The sequence below is a fragment of the Equus przewalskii genome, chromosome 10 (assembly GCF_037783145.1).
Source record: "Equus przewalskii isolate Varuska chromosome 10, EquPr2, whole genome shotgun sequence".
In the NCBI taxonomy this organism is placed as follows: Eukaryota; Metazoa; Chordata; class Mammalia; order Perissodactyla; family Equidae; genus Equus; species Equus przewalskii.
Window position 1 is genome coordinate 23,279,567 of NC_091840.1, and position 16,351 is coordinate 23,295,917.

General features: G+C 45.2%; 1 protein-coding gene and 1 non-coding gene across 2 annotated transcripts; both read left to right on the forward strand.

Annotated features, from left to right (window-relative positions):
- Nucleotides 1-720: 720 nt before the first annotated feature.
- On the forward strand, nt 721-4,098 carry SPMAP1 (sperm microtubule associated protein 1). Its single transcript, XM_008523281.2, has 3 exons — nt 721-1,013; nt 2,862-2,961; nt 3,843-4,098. The coding sequence occupies exons 1-3, from the start codon at nt 807-809 to the stop codon at nt 3,998-4,000; spliced, it is 465 nt and encodes a 154-aa protein (XP_008521503.1). The 5' UTR covers nt 721-806; the 3' UTR covers nt 4,001-4,098.
- A 729-nt stretch (nt 4,099-4,827) lies between these two features.
- TRNAC-GCA (transfer RNA cysteine (anticodon GCA)) lies at nt 4,828-4,899 on the forward strand. Its single transcript has one exon. It is a non-coding gene; the product is annotated as a tRNA-Cys (tRNA).
- Nucleotides 4,900-16,351: the final 11,452 nt, after the last annotated feature.

Genomic DNA, 16,351 nt, shown 5'->3' on the forward strand with positions numbered 1-16,351 from the left:
AGTACTGGGGCTTCGGAGAGGGGAAAAAAAAGAGGAAGACGGGCAATAGATGTTAGGGCGAATCTTTCCCAGGAAAAAAAGTTTATTACTCAAGGGGAAAATTTGGGAAGTAGAAAGTATAAAGAATTAAAAATCACCTGTAGTCACAACAGAGAAAATCGTTGCTCTTATCTTACTGTATATACATAAAATTAGAAAAATATAGTAATGTTTCAACCTACTGTTTTTTTTTTAAAAGAAAAATTTAAATTTTTTAACAGAAAGAGGAATACTAGCTGATGAAAAGAATGGGCAGGGGAGAGTGTTCTAAATGGACTTCCTAGAGGTCGGGAGACCTGAATTCTGGTTCTGCATCTGCCACTAAATGGATTTAGGAAATACTCCATTTCTGAGCTTCAACTTCCAGTTCTGTTGGAAGTAGAGCTATCTGAACTCTTCCTGATCCATTCTGGGGACAAGCTTGTCAAGGAAACCGCGTTAGGGAAATGTATATAATATGGTGGGAGCAGAGAACCTTGCTCTTCAATGAAAACGGGGAGCTGGGCCCGATTGCCCTCACACGACCCCCCATCAGTAATGCCCTCCTCTCCAGCCCTTCAATTTCTGATTCCTCTTGCATAGTTTCCTCCTGGTCAGGCCTCCCCTCAGGGCTACGCAAGCTCCTTCCCCCATAGCCCTGAGAACCTACCCCACAATAGTGTTTGTGTCACAGTGGTCGTTGACACCACGTAACAATGCGCAGGGGAGCCCCCGCCTAGGACCCTGCACTCCCACCAGGAAGGCCCTCAGAGGCTGCAGCTGTTGGGATGGCGCACTGCTGTGATTGTCCTCTGCGGCTGGAGAAGAGTTTCATCTTGGATGGGGTGGCCGTGAGCACCATGGCCCGCACCTATGAGCGCTTGAGGCCCAAGCTCTGGTCGGCGATTCCGCCCTACAACGCACAGCAGGACCACCACGCCCGCCGGTATTTCCAGAGCCACGTGGTTCCGCCCGTTTTGCGGAAAACTGAGCAGGTACAGGAGCGCCCCAAAGGACCCCAATGTCTATGCCCGCGGAGGTGGGCCCGGGTGGCAGGGCTGACTTCCCAAATCCGGGCGTCTCACTCCAGCGCCCTCGCCACCAAGGATGCCCCCCACTCCCACCCCTTCAGTTTTCTTAATGAAAACTCGGAACTGGAGAAAGTGGATGACAGGTGTTGAGCGCCAGATCACTGAGCTCACAGGATCGCCTTCCACCCCTGAACGGGAGAATGATCTCATTTTGAGTTTCTGCAAGCCTTCCGAACCGGGCTTAAAACCCGCCTCTCCTGGGGCCGGTCTGGTGGCCGAGTGGTTAAGTCCGCGCGCTCCACTTCAGCGGCCCACGGTTTCGCCGGTTTGGATCCTGGGCGCGGACGTGGCACCACTCATTGGGCCATGCTGAGGCGGCATCCCACATGCCACAACTAGAAGGACCCACAACTAAAAACATATATATATACAACTATGTACTGGGGGGCTTTGGGGAGGAAAAGGAAAAATAAAAAATCTTAAAAAAAAAAATAACCCGCCTCTCCCATACAAATCAGTTTCATTGTTCTTTTTGACGTCATGGCCCCGCCCTTTGGGGTGATCTCCCGCCGCAAATTCTCTGAGAGCGCGAAAATCCGTGTGACGTCAGTGAATAAGACACAGAGAACTGCCTAGACGCGCAGGAGCGGCACTTTCTGTCTGGTGACGTCATAGAGGGGCTCGCTCTGGACCTGTGAGCTGATGCGAAGGAAACCTGCAAAACTCCTTGGGCCCTGCCTTCTCCCCAGGCCTTTTCCCTCGTGGGTACTTCCCCGGAATCAGAGATTCTGAGGCTATTTGCTGATGGCTTCAATTTTTTCCCAACAATTTTGCCTCCGATATTTGTACCTATGTATGTCAGAGTGGTATGAGAAGGGGAGAGAAGGGCTTAATGGAGGTTATTCTGTGAGCAAACCTTGGGTTTTTTTGTGGTCCCAGATGTTTGTATGTGTGTGTGCATTACATGCATATGGACACCCTTCAGTGTGTGCCATGCTTGAGTGTGTACTTGCTGTCTACTCAAGTAACTTTTATGACAGAAGGAGCCAGAGTCTGGGGGGAAAAAGAGAGAAACTCAAGGATTTAAAAACTTGAAGGCTGGGGCCGGCTGGTGGCACAGCGGTTAAGTGTGCACGTTCAGCTTTGACGCCTGGGGTTCCCCGGGTTTGGATCCCAGGTGCAGACATGGCACCGCTTGGCAAGCCATGCTGGGGTGGCGTCCCACATGTCACGACCAGGAGGACCCACAACTAGAATACACAACTGTGTACTGGGGGGACTTTGGGGAGAAGAAGGAAAATTTTTTTAAAAAAAGCTTTGAAAATAATATGGTGTACACACTTTTGAAACTTTCTATGTTCCATTTTATAAGTATTCAATCATCACAACCACCATTTGTGGTAGGTATTGCTTTCATTCAAATATAATGTGTTTATTAAACTTTTACTAGGCCGGGTCATTTGTTTGAACTATCTCAGTTAAATCTCACAGCAACCCTCCTTTTACTGATGAGGAAGTTGAGATCCAGAAAAGCTGCGTCATTGGCCCAAGGTCACACAGCTTGTTAGTGGCAGAGCTGGGATTGGAACGAGTCTGTCTGGCTGCAGACACTGGGGCCTTAACTGCCAAGCTCCGCTGCCTGTCCCTGAGAGGCAGTAGGTCCATGTGTACATTTATATTTAATCTGTCTGGCCCGGTTACACCTGGCTGTGACCACCTCGCCCTCCCCTCAGCAAGCCCCAGGGGAGCTAGCGCTGTGCACCTCTCAGCATCACGGCTGACAGTCCTCTGTATTTTCTCCCTCACTCTCAGGATCACTGCGGCACAGGAAGAGACGGCTGGATAGTGGATTATTTCCACATCTTCGGGCAAGGACAGAGATACCTCAACAGGAGAAACTGGGCAGGGGCAGGCAAGTGCCATCTTGCTTTCCAGCCTCACCATGGTCCCACCTAGGAAGAATGGAGTGTGTCCCTAAGTTCAGAGAGAGAAACTGGGCCATAAAGAGACCTGGTTGGGGGAAGAGGATCAAGGACTGCATCCTCCAGCTTTTCTTCTCATACATGAGCAGATGGTGTCACAAGGCTACCTATGTTTAGTTATTGAGCACCTACTGTATGGCAGGTGCTTTTTACCATCACGCTATCCCCATGTTACAGCCGGGGAAACTGAGGTTTGGGGGGTAAAAGTGATTTGCTAAGAAGGGCTGAGCTGGGATTGGAATTCCACTCTTGCCAGCTCTGAAGCCTGTGTTCCTCTCATTGCTCCCTGAGCAGGCTGTGTCCTGCTCGTTTTCCCGGCGCAATTTACCAGAACAAGAAAGAGTTGAGAGATGTTGTTCTGACGGGGTGAACCCTCCTCCCACTCCAATTCCACCACCCTTTGGCCATGGTCTAGTCACATGACCCTTTGTAACACTGAGCCAAATTGAGCTCATCAGTTTTCTCCAGATGGGTCAAAGTCAAGGGTGAAGTATTCCCAGTTCTCCTGGGAGCAAGGCAAGTTCAGGCAAGCCCAAGTTTCTGGCCCCTCCTGTCCTAACACATACCATTCACACTCCTGCAAGCTATTCCTGGTATGAGATTTGGTTTCTAGAAGCCATCTGTCTCCTTGACTTCACCAACCCTTGGCATTTCAGTCAAGAGGCTCGAGATATTTGAGGATTGAGGCTTCTGCTGGGACGTGGGGAGCGTGGTGACTGTGGCTGGGTTGGCATCCTATACCAACCCTCTGGGAGTGGGGAAAGCAAGAGGGGGCTGAATGCAGGCTCAGGCCTCTCCGTCCGCCCCCAAGGGCATTCCCTCCAGCAGGTGACGGGGCATGACCACTACAATGCTGATCTGAAAGTGATCCAGGGGTTCAATGGCCGGTTTGGCTATCGCCGGAACACCCCAGCCCTCCGCCAGCGCCCGTCTGTCTTTGGAGAGGTCACCCAGTTCCCTCTCTTCTAACAGCATCTCTTCCCTTCACAATTCTCCACCTGAATATCTAAGACAGACGTTTAGATGAGCTCTCAATGTTTCTTTATATAAAATATTTTTTACTTGTGCCTCCAAGTGTGCTGTTTCTTCCCTGAGGCTGAGGGAGGGAGCAAGGCGGTTTCTCCAGCCTCAGCTTCCCTACCGTACGGAGAGGAGGTGAGAAGAGAAGGGGTGTCTCAGGCCTGTGCCCTCACACTCTGTGCCAACCAGTGCCAGCTTGAAAGGAGAGGACTCAGTTCCCCCCTGCCAGTATGATAAGGGGGACCCATGCTACCTAGTCCTCAGCAAAGCTCTTCCTCAGGCATGAGCAGGGCCCCAGGTCAGAAGCTGGCTACTGTTTCCATCGAGAACAGAGCAGGCAGTGCAGCCACAGGGATTGGTGTTTGCCCTGAGAAGGATTTCCTGATTTTCCTGAGAGAGTCATCCCATCCAAAAGGACTGACATCTTCCTTCTCCTTTTCCCCTTCAGTTCATCAGGAGGCAGGGTGTAAGCAAGGTGCTATCTGGGGGTAGTGCTTCTTAAAGAAGCCCAAGGGTTCTGACACAGTGATACTGTGCTTGTGGACGCTTTCTCTATGAGTGCTGTGTCAGTTTCCTTTTCAGCTATTTTCCAGGATGTCATTTGTCAAGTGCCCCCACCCAGTTTATTGGTGACCAGGAGAAAAGCCAAAGCAGATGGTGGATACAAAAGAAGGTGGGGTTTTAGGACACAAAGCTTGTCAGAGCTCTAGTGTGGGTGGAACCTGATTGTATTGAGTCACCATAAGTGGACAAAGAAGAAAACCACAGCAGGCTGTGGGGGTATAGCTCAGGGGTAGAGCATTTGACTGCAGATCAAGAGGTCCCCGGTTCAAATCCGGGTGCCCCCTTCTCCTTTTCTTTTAAGTAAATACCTCTTAACTCCCAGCCACAGAGTTACTAGAGAAGAGGAAAGTCTCTCAACTCCTTGTCCTCAAATGCTACTAGTTACTCCTACATTCCAAAGGAGCGTTTAGGAGAGACCCCTGGAGGAGCCTGCTGGTGTAGGACAGTAAAGATAAAGGCGTTCATGCACCTTGTATTTCTGAGAGCTTATTACATGCAAGGCTGAGGTGAGTTAAAAGATGAAAGATGGACCGTGTCCTTGGACTTTTCAGTCTAGTGGAAGTTGACACACTCACACACACCTGTCAGAGGAAAAGCATTTGTTTGAGGCTCAAGAGAGAGATATCCTGGGTCAGCCCCGTGCCCGAGTGGTTAAGTTCACGTGCTCTGCTTTGGCAGCCCAGGGTTTCTCCAGTTCGGATCCTGGGCACGGACATGGCATCGCTCATCCGGCCAGGCTGAGGTGGTGTCACACTTAGCACAACCAGAGGGACCTACAACTATGTGCTGGGGGGCTTTGAGGAGAAGAGGATTAAAAAAGAGAGGTATCTTTTAAAAATACCTATCTATTGAGCCAGCCCTGATGGCCTAGTGGTGGAAGTTCTGCGCACTCTGCTTTGGTGGACCAGGCCAGTTTCCGGCGTGGAACCACACCACTCATCTGTCAATAGCCATGCTGTGGTGGTGGCTCACATAGAAGAATTTAGGACTATATACAAGTATGTACTGGGGCTTTGGGGGAGTAAGAGGAAGAAAAAAGGAGAAAGATTGGCAACAGATGTTAGATTAGGGAGACCCTTCCCAGTAGAAAAAAAAAAGAAACCTACCTACTTTTCCTAGACAGTTTCTAACCAAAGCTTTCCTATAATTTAAAGGGATTTTCTGCCTGATCTGAAGAGTATTATTGACCAGTTGTTTGCGACACTGTGCAATTTCCTCTCTGCAGGGTTAGGGGCCCTTTCTTCATAGTTGTTTATTGTGCGGGTCAGAGTTCTTAGAATGGGACAGATATCCACGCTGGCCACTTGAAGCAGTAAAGGAGTCTACTAGAGGCATGGTGAAGACTCACAGAGTTGATGGAAGGTTGGAGAACCTAACTCAGAAAGCGATTAACTTTCTGGGGGAGGAGGGAAATCCAGCTCAGGTCTTGTCCCTGGAAGTGTCTGCTGCTGGTGCCACCAACCCTGGGCACTCATTCCTACCCTGTAAGTATTGTTCCAGCTGCACCTGCCTCTTCAGAGCAATTCCTCAAGTTTCAAAATGCCAAGCGGAAGCATTTGATTGGCTGAACCATGATGTGATGCATGTGCCATTTCCCGCCAGGAAGGGGAGGAGATAATGTTGCCTCACCAAGTTTGACAACACAAGTTATTCCCCCAGAATTGGAGGTGCGTTTGGGTGCAAAAATGGATATATCACTACTGCACCTTTTGTTCCTCCTGGAAGAAACTTTTGTAAGGAGAGAGCGTGATAATTTATCGGTTTCCAATTTTAGCGGTCAAGGATTTGCTCTCTCTCACCCTTTTATTTTCCATTTGCTAAAATTATTGAGGTAAAAATTTTGTATGTCAATTAAGTTCACATTATCGTGATCATGTAAATATGATTTACTATTGAGTCTATATATACTGTGATAGCATTTCCTTTTTTTTTTTTTTTTTTGAGGAAGATTAGCCCTGAGCTAACCGCTGCACCACTGGGCCGGCCCCAAACATTTCCTTTCTTGAAAACTTTTTTCCCTAAAGATAGTTACCTCATTTTTTCATTTGTGTATTTTTCTTTGTGTCTGTGGATAATTATTTTCAAATCCTTAAACAGCCTCACAGTGTGATTATTCACCTGGTCCAAACCTATCAAGTTAATTTTTTCAGGACAGTCTTCCTGACACCCGTCATCCTTCTGCTTCAGGCTGTTTAGACCTGCCCCCCAGCTGGTGCCTTGGGAATTTCATTCGCCCCTGTCCTCTGTGTGGGATTCTCTCTGTTTGCTGGGAAATGTCTTCCTTTTTCTTGCTTTTCTTCTTTATATGGTGGAGAATAACCCCTAGGAGCTTCCTGAGAAAGAATAGATGGGAGGTAAAATGTTTGAGTTCTGGCATGTCTGAAAATATTATTTTACCTGAACCCTTGAGAGAGAGTTTGTCTGGGAATAGAATTCTTGCTGAGAAATATTTTTCAGAGGTTGGCAAATCATTATCTCCTAGATTCTCTTGATAAATTTAATGTCATTCTTTTTCCTGTACGTGACCTGTTTCTCTCTGTAAAATTTTAGGATCTTTGTTTCTGATGTTCTCAAGTTTTTCACTGATGTACTTGGTGATCCCTTTCAATCTGAGATTCAAATCCTAAGTCTTATTTTATTTTTTTTTTGAAAAGCCCCCCAGCTTTTTTTTTAGGAAAATTAGCCCTGAGCTAACATCCATGCCCATCTTCCTCTACTTTCTATGTGGGACGACTACCACAGCATGGCTTGCCATGAAGTGCCATGTCCGCACCCGGGATCCGAAGCGGCAAACCCCAGGCCGCCAAAGCGGAACATGTGCACTTAACCACTGCACCACTGGGCTGGCCCCTTGTAGCTGTTTTATATGTATTCAATATTTACTTAAATTTATTTGAAAAAAAATTTTTAAGAAAATCAGTGCTTTGGAAAACAGTCTAGCAGTTCCTCAAAAGGTTAAACAGCTACCAGATGACCCAGCAATTCCACCCCTAGGTACATACTCGAGAAATATAAAGATAACATCTGTACAAAAGCTTGTACATGAATGTTCACAGCAGCGTTATTTATAATCGCCAAAACGTGGAAACAACCCAAATGTCCATCAGCCTATGAGTGGATAAATCAAAAGTGTTACATGCATACAATGGAGGAGTATTTAGCCATAAAAAGGAATGCAATATTGATACATGCTACAACGTGGATGAAGCTTGAAAAATAGTATGCTAAGTGAAAGAAGCCAGTCACAAAAGACCCCGTGTTGTGTGGTTCCATTTATGTGAAATGTCTAGAATAGGTCAATAGATAGAGACAAAAAGTACATCAGTGGTTGCCTAGAGATGGGGAGGTTGGGAGGAAATTGGGAGTGACTGCTAATGGGTATGGAGTTTCATTTTGGGGTGATGAAAATGTTCTAAAATTGATTATGGTAATGGTTGCACAACTCTGTGAGTATCCTAAAAGCCATTGAATTGTGCAGGATTACATCCATAAATTATATCAATAAAGCTGTTATTAAAAAAATCACTATCAATTGCCGTAAATAGAATGGAGAGTCAAATGCAATATTATTAAACACTAACTAGCTATTTATGTCTGCTTTCTCTGATTGTAAAAAGAGAGGGTTCAAAAGTGTTAGAGAGCCGACACCAAATAAAACTTTTCCCTTAAGTTACTCAGGAATGAAAAAGATTGAAAAGGGAATAATTTTTTCACCTGTGGTTCAGTGTTTCTCCTGACGTGTTTGTGAGCTGCTGTCAAACTGCGCACACCTGCAGTTCCATCCGACACTCGGGGCAAACGGAGGCGCAGTCCTTGAAGCCGGAGCACGGCACCGGGAGAATGGCATGTGCTCTCTCCATTTAAGCAATTCTTATTAAGTGGCATAAAACCATTTCAGATATCAATTTTGTACATTGTCTGACAACAAACAAGCCTCTAAAACTGATGTCAATTCGGTTTAAGTAGTCTCTTAGAAACAGAGGGGATAGTTTCTGGGAAGAACACTGCATTGAAGTGGGGACTAGCTGCCTTGTGGTGAAACACTCCACCACAGAGTTCTCAGCGCCCCCAGCCTGTTCGGTTGCCATTCCCCACTATTAGACGTTCCTCAGTTCATTTGTGACCTGTTCTCACCTTCTGAACATTGTAGCTAGGGCACTGTGAGAGCAAAAGGAAGGGAAACGAGAATAGCAAGCCCCTTCTTCCGCACTTCAATGATTAATTTGTGCTAGATAACTTGCAAGAGTTTCAGCTGACCGTTCTCAAAAACTTCCTCAGTAACATCAGGTAGAATTGGATCCCAAACCACCAGGGTTCCTATTAGGAACGAAGGAGACTATTAGGGAACAAAAAAGATTGATTGATTCCATGAGAAACAGTAGGACTTGAGGTTGGGACTCTTGCTGTGTGATAAAAGGTTCTATTCCTGCTGCAATAAGTCTAAATTGTGTTAAGTGTTGCAACACTTAATTAAAAGGGCGGTCTTTTAATTACTAGGGTAAAAAGGTGGAGGTGGCTAGGTGTGTTGAAAACAACTTTAAATATTGTCCTGGCATCTGTCTGTCAAAACAGAGACACCACAAAAAGGGCAGGAAACAAGAGACAGCTTTCATTTGACCAAATGTGTGTATTGGTAGAATTACGTCTACTGTTCAGCAGACAACTGCCATCTTATATGGAGCATCCAGTGTGTGCCAAGCATGTAGTGGGCATTCTGTATGAACAAGTTAGTAAATGAATGAATGCAAGAAAATTCTTTCCTGGCCACTATAAAGAGAGAGCAAGCACTCCAAAGCATTTGCTTCTAAGGAATTCCAACCCAAAAGATAGGTCACATGTATGTACATTTAAAAATTCATGTATAGGGGCCGGTCCCGTGGCAGAGTGGTTAAGTTCACATGCTCTGCTGTGGCGGCCCAGGGTTTCACTGGTTCGGATCCTGGGTGCGGACATGGCACCACTCGTAGGGCCATGCTGGGGCGGCGTCCCGTGTCCCATGTGCTGTGATTGGAAGGACCCACAACTAAGGTATACAACCATGTACTGGGGGGGTTGGGGGAGAAAAGGCAGAAAGAAAAGAAAAGAGAAGATTGGCAACAGTTGTTAGCTCAGGTGCCAATCTTTGAAAAAAATTTCATGTATAAATAATTGTCATAGAGAAACAAGGCCTATGCAACATGTGTATTTATCTCCACTTCCTCCCAAGACTCAGCCAAAACAATAGTAGTGTATAACTCCACAAAGACAAAGAGGACTGGAGAGGGAACAGAAGAACCACGTCAAACAGTTTTCGGAGATAGAAAGGAATAGGGGAAGAGGTGACTCAGAGAAGAGGAAGTTGAAACCTAAGTGTTGGCTCTGGCAGTGGTTCTCAATCTTGGGTACACATTAAAATTACCTAGGAGATAAAGAAACAAATATGGACGGCCAACCCCAGTGGCCTAGTGGTTAAGTTCAGCATGCTCCACTTTGGTGGCCCTGGGTTCAGTTCCCTGGGTACAGACCTACACCATGCGTTTGTCAGTAGCCATGCTGTGGCAGCAGCTCACATACAAAAAGAGGAAGATTGGCAGCAGATATTAATTCAGGGAAAATCTTCCTCAGCATAAAAAGAAAAAAAAAAAAAAAAGGAGGCCTGGATCTTACTAGGCATTAATATTTTAAAAATCATTCCAGGTGGGGGCTGGCCCCATGGCTGAGTGGTTAAGTACTCGCGCTCCACTGCAGGCGGCCCAGTGTTTCGTCAGTTCAAATTCTGGGCACGGACATGGCACTGCTCATCAAATCATGCTGAGGCAGCGTCCCACATGCCACAACTAGAAGGACCCACAATGAAGAATATACAGCTATGTACCAGGGGGCTTTGGAGGGAAAAAGGAAAAAAATTAAAAAAAAAATATCTCTCCAGGTGTATGGCAGTTCCTCAAAAAATTAAACATAGAATTACCATATAACCCATCAATTCCACTTCTGGGTATATACCCTAAAGAATTTAAAGTAGGGACACATATGGATGTTTATATAGTCATGTTCATAGCAGCATTACTCTCAATAGCCAAAAGGTGGGAGCAACCCAAGTATCCATGGATGGGTAGATAAACAAAATGTGGTATATACATACAAGAGAATATTGTTCGGCCTTGTAAAGGAATGAAATTCTGACACATGCTACAACATGAAGGAATTTTGAAGACTTTATGTTACATGAAATAAGCCAGACACAAAAGACAAATATTGTATGATTCCATTTATATGAGGTAACTGGAGTAGTCAAATTCACACAGATAGAGTGAGTTTCCAAGAGTGAGAGCTGTGGAGAGGGACAGAGAAGAGAACTGACTAATGCTTGGGGGACCTGGGAAAGTGAACTTCCCTGGGAAGACAACTTGGCATCACCAGGAAGGGCTAAGGGGTGGGCTGCAAATAGGGAATTTTGGTGAAAGTCTGCATAAGGAGCAGTTAAGGTCCTTAATCTTTATCTCCAGTCCCAAAGGAAAAATCTGTTGGAGAAACTGAACCTGTGAGACCCCTCCATTTCCAACTGGGTGGCCAAGGGCTTTCAGAAGGTCAGTGGGGATTAAGTGAAAGTCTGCTTATTGAAAAGTGGGGTCTGGGGCTGGCCCTGTGGCCGAGTGGTTAAGTTCGTGCCCTCTACTTTGGCAGACCAGGGTTTCACCGGTTCGGATCCTGGGTGCAGACCTAGCACTGCTCATCAGGCCATGCTGAGGCGGCGTCCCACATGCCACAACCAGAAGGACCTGCAACTAGAACACACAACTCTGTACTGGGGGGCTTTGGGGAGAAGAAGAAGGGGGAAAAAAGAAGATTGGCAACAGATGTTAGTTCAGGTGCCAATCTTTAAAAATAAAAAAAAGAAAAGTGGGGTCAATTCCCTTCTTCCTCCTTGTCCTGCTCCCAAAATGCAAGCATCAAGGCATATATCCCAGGTGAGAGATCTCAGGATTTTTCTACGGAGAAACTAAATGGCCCAAGGAGTGGGGGGATGGTGACTCATAGACACTTCCATAGACATTAAGTTCCCAAGTGAAAACTCTGGGACTACCAATAAGGAAGTCCACCAGTCAGCAAGCCCTTTCCAAGAACATAGAGCTTCCAGGGGCCTTTACCCTATGGAGGGTCAGTTATTTGGTGAATGTCTTCAACAGGAGTCCAAACCAAAGGAAACAGCAGCAAAAAAGACATGGAGGGGGCCGGCCCAGTGGCACAGCAGTTAAGTTCACATGTTCTGCCTCGGCACCCCAGGGTTTACTGGTTCGGTTCCTGGGTGTGGACCCATGCACTGCTTGTCAAGCCATGCTATGGCAGGTGTCCCACGTATAAAGTGAGGAAGATGGGCACAGATGTTAGCTCAGGGCCAGTCTTCCTCAGCAAAAAAAGAGGAGGATTGGCAGCAGATGTTAGCTCAGGGCTAGTTTTTCTCAACAACAACAAAAACAGAACAGGATGTAATAACAAAGGAGCAACTGAACACATGAGAAAAGTGAAATTAAAAAGCCGACAAAAAAGTTGGAAGGTCGTATGAGGAAATCTCCTAGAAAGTACGGCGAAAAGACAAATGAACAGTAGGGGAGAAAACATAAGTCCCCAAATGAGCAAATGACGGAGAAGAAATTAGCAAAAAAATAATAGGGCCGGCCCAGTGGCACAGTGGTTAAGTTCACACATTCCGCTTTGGTGGTCCTGGGTCTGCCGGTTTGGATCCCGGGTGTGGACATGGCACCACTTGGCAAGCCATGCTGTGGTAGGCATCCCACATAGAAAGTAGAGGAAGATGGGCACGGATGTGAGCTCAGGGCCAGTCTTCCTCAGCAAAAAGGGGAAGATTGGCAGCAGATGTTAGCTCAGGGCTAATTTTCCTAAAAAAAAAAAACAACCAACCACAAGAATAAGTGAATTTAGCAAGGTTGTAAAATATAAGGTTAATATACAAAAAATTATATTTTTATATATGAAAAGAAAACACATGGGGCTGGCCCCGTGGCCAAGTGGTTAAGTTTGCGCGTGCCGCTGCAGGCGGCCCAGTGTTTCATTGGTTCAAATCCTGGGCGTGGACATGGCACTGCTCATCAAACCACGCTGAGGCAGCGTCCCACATGCCACAACTAGAAGGACCCACAATGAAGAATATACAACTATGTACCGGGGGGGCTTTGGGGAGAAAAAAAAGGAAAAACATAAAATCTTTATAAAAAAAAGAAAAAGAAAAGAAAACACAGTTTCTTCCTACTCACAGACTCAATTTTTCTGAGCACCAAAGGTGTGAGTTTTTTTGCCCACACCAAGCAATTCTCCAACTCTCTGTGGATATCAACTGGGTGTCCCACAATTCAATTCTGACACTATTTACCTAGAGCTGGCATTAGATCCCACAGGTTGAAGGTTCAGGCCCACAAGACTGCCCCCACCCCCCTTGCCAATTGCAAGTCCAGATTGTCACCTGTGCTTCTGACCACCAACTACAAATCATGGGTTCCCATGACCCCTTCCACAGGTTTGACAGTTTGCTAGAATGGCTCAGAGAACTCAGGAAGTTTACGTACTAAATAACTAGTTTACTATAAAAGGATACAACTCGGAAACAGCCAGATGGAAGAGATGCAAGATATGTGGGAAGAGGTGCTGAGCTTCCACGCCCTTTCCGGTGGTCTACCCTCCCGGTTATCTCCCAGCATCTGCACATGTTCATCAACCAGGAAGCTCCTGAACTCTTTGAGTTTGGGGTTTTTTATGGAGGCTTCATTACACAGGCGTGATTGGTTAAATCACTGGCCACTGGTGATTAACTCCAACTCCAGCCCTTTTCCCCTCCCCTGCAGTCATGGGTGGGGCTCAAAGTTCCAATCCTCTAATCACATGGCTGGTTTCCCTGGCTAGGATTCTCTGGATGACAGACTTTAGACAGACTCTCCTGAGTTGTTTTTCAACTAGGCCTTGACTTTTTGACTTCCGTGTTCCTGGATGCATTGCCCACTTTTAGCAAGAATCTTGCTAAGTCGGTTTTGCCAGAATCAGAATCCCCACCCTCCATATCTGATCACCCTGAATATCTGATCAGGACCCACAGCCTCCATCATCCCACTGGTGATGTCTGATCACCCTGGTCTGCCTTCAGTAAGAATCCTACTAGGCTGGTTTAGCTAGAATGCGAAGCTCCCTTGCCCCTGATGTTTCCTCTTACTAATTTCCCATCCACCAACCCCCACCCTGCTGCTTGGCTAGAAAATCCCCACTTGCTCCTGCTGTATTCAGAGCCGAGCCCAATCTCTCTCCCCTACTGCAAGACCCCACTGGGGTGGTCCCTATACCTATTGCAATAGCCACCCCTTAAATAAAATCTTCCTCACCGTTGTTCTTTAACAAGTATCAGGAGTAATTTTTTCTTTAACAAGAGGACACAGAAAGCATAAAAATAATATTTATAAATTATTCTTCATCACAATTTAAAATATCTGCTTATCAAAAGGCACTGTTAAGAAAATGAATAGGCAAACCACAGACTAGGAGAAATTATTTGAGAAATATATATCTGACAAAGAGCTGGTGTCCAGAATATATAAAGAACTCTTACAGCTCAAAAGTAAAAACACTGTAAACAGCCCAATTAAGAAACAGTGAGAAGATCTGAAGAGATATTTCATAAAAGAAGAGATACAAATGGCCAGTAGGCCTGTGAAAAAGGATCCAACACCGTTAGTCATCAGACAAATGCAAATTAAAATCACATTGTGACACCACACATGCATCAGAGTAACTAAAATTAAAGAGACTGACAACATCAGACACCAACTCTCAATCAAACTGGTGGGAATGGAAAATGGTATACCATTTTTGGAAAAGATCTGACAGTTTGTATTAAACTAAAATATACTAACCTTACGGCCCGGCAATTCCATTCCCAAGATTTCACTCACAATAAATGAAAACACATGCTGTCAAAAAGACCTATATATGAATGTTCATAGTGACTTTATTCATAAGAGGCAAAGCTAAAAACAGACTGGGGCCCACCAACAGGAAAATGATTTTAAAAATATGTGGTTTAGTCGTACAATGAAATACTACTCGTCAATAAAAAGGAGTGAATTACTGATACAAGATGGATGAATCTGACAAACTTGCTGAATAAAAGTCTTATACAGAAGAGTATATTTTGTATTGTTCCATTTGTATAAAATTCTAGAACAGGCAAAACTAAGCTCTGGTGGAAAAAAATCGCAAGTGGTTGTCTGTGGGGTCGGGGCGGAGGACAGAGAATAACTGGGAAGGGAAATGAGAACTTTATGGGGATGATGCTAACGTTCCATTTCTTGTTGGGGGTTTGGGTTACACAGATGTACGCATCTGTTAAACTTAGTGAATGTACACTTAAGGTTTACGCTTTCCATTTTACATAACTTTAACATCAAATGAAAAACAAACACTGTAAACAAACTGAACTCTGGTTAATGATATGCATGCTGAAGTATTTAGGAGGAAGTGTACTGTTGTCTGCAACTTACTTTGAAATGCACTGAAAATCAGATGGCTTAATGGATGGAAAGCAAGTCTATGTGCCAGAAATTACGCCAGGCATAAGAGACACAAAGGGGAACTAAGGTCCTTGCATTATGGAACTTACAAGGATATAGACAAGTATACAGGCAATTACAATACAGAGTGATAAGTGCTATAATATAATTCTCCTAATTAATCTATAAATCTAATACATCCCTCAATAAAAACACAAACAGGATCGTTTCTGGAACTGGACAAGCTGACTTTATTTTTTGCTGAGGAAGATTTGCCCTGAGCTAGCATCTACTGCCAATCTTCCTCTTTTTGTATGTGAGCTGCCACAACAGCACAGCCACTAACAGATGAATGGTGTAGGTCTGCGCCTGGGAACCAAACCCAGGGCTGCTAAAGCAGAGGGTGCCAAACTTAACCACTAGGCCACCAGGGCTGGCCCAGGACAAGCTGACTTTAAAGTTCATTTGGAAAAATAAAACTGTAGGGGCTAGCCCGGTGGCACAGTGGTTAAATGCACACGTTCTGCTTCGGCAGCCTGGGGTTCGCCAGTTCAGATCCCAGGTGCGGACATGGCACTGCTTGGCACGCCATGCTATTGTAGGAGTCCCACATATAAAGTGGGGTAAGATGGGCACGGATGTTAGCTCAGGGCCGGTCTTCCTCAGCAAAAAGAGGAGGATTGGCAGCAGTTAGCTCAGGGCTAATCTTCCTCAAAAAAAAAAAAAAAGAAAGAAGGGAGGGAGGAAGGGAGGAAGGAAGGAAGGAAAAGAAAACTGTAAAAAGAGCAAGGAAGGAAGGAAGGAAGGAAAAGAAAACTGTAAAAAGAGCCAGGAAATTCCAGGAAAAAAAGAGTAGTGAGAGAGAAGTAGGCCTACCAGTCACTAAAACAAAGCTATAACAATTAGGACAGTTTGGTACTAGCACATGAATAGATGGATTAATGGAATGGAATAGAGAAGCCAGAAATGAGAATATAGTACATGATAAAGAAGTATATAGTATATGATAAAGAAGTATTTCATACTAGTGGGGGAAATATGAAATTCTGTAAAGGTGTTGAGGTGAATGCATAGCCAACTGGAAAGACAATACACAAAAATAAATTCCAAATGGACCAAAGACTTAAACATAAATATTTAACATAAAATTATAAAGGTACTTGAAACATGGGATAAATGAACTCTGAGTGAGGAGGATGTAAGGATG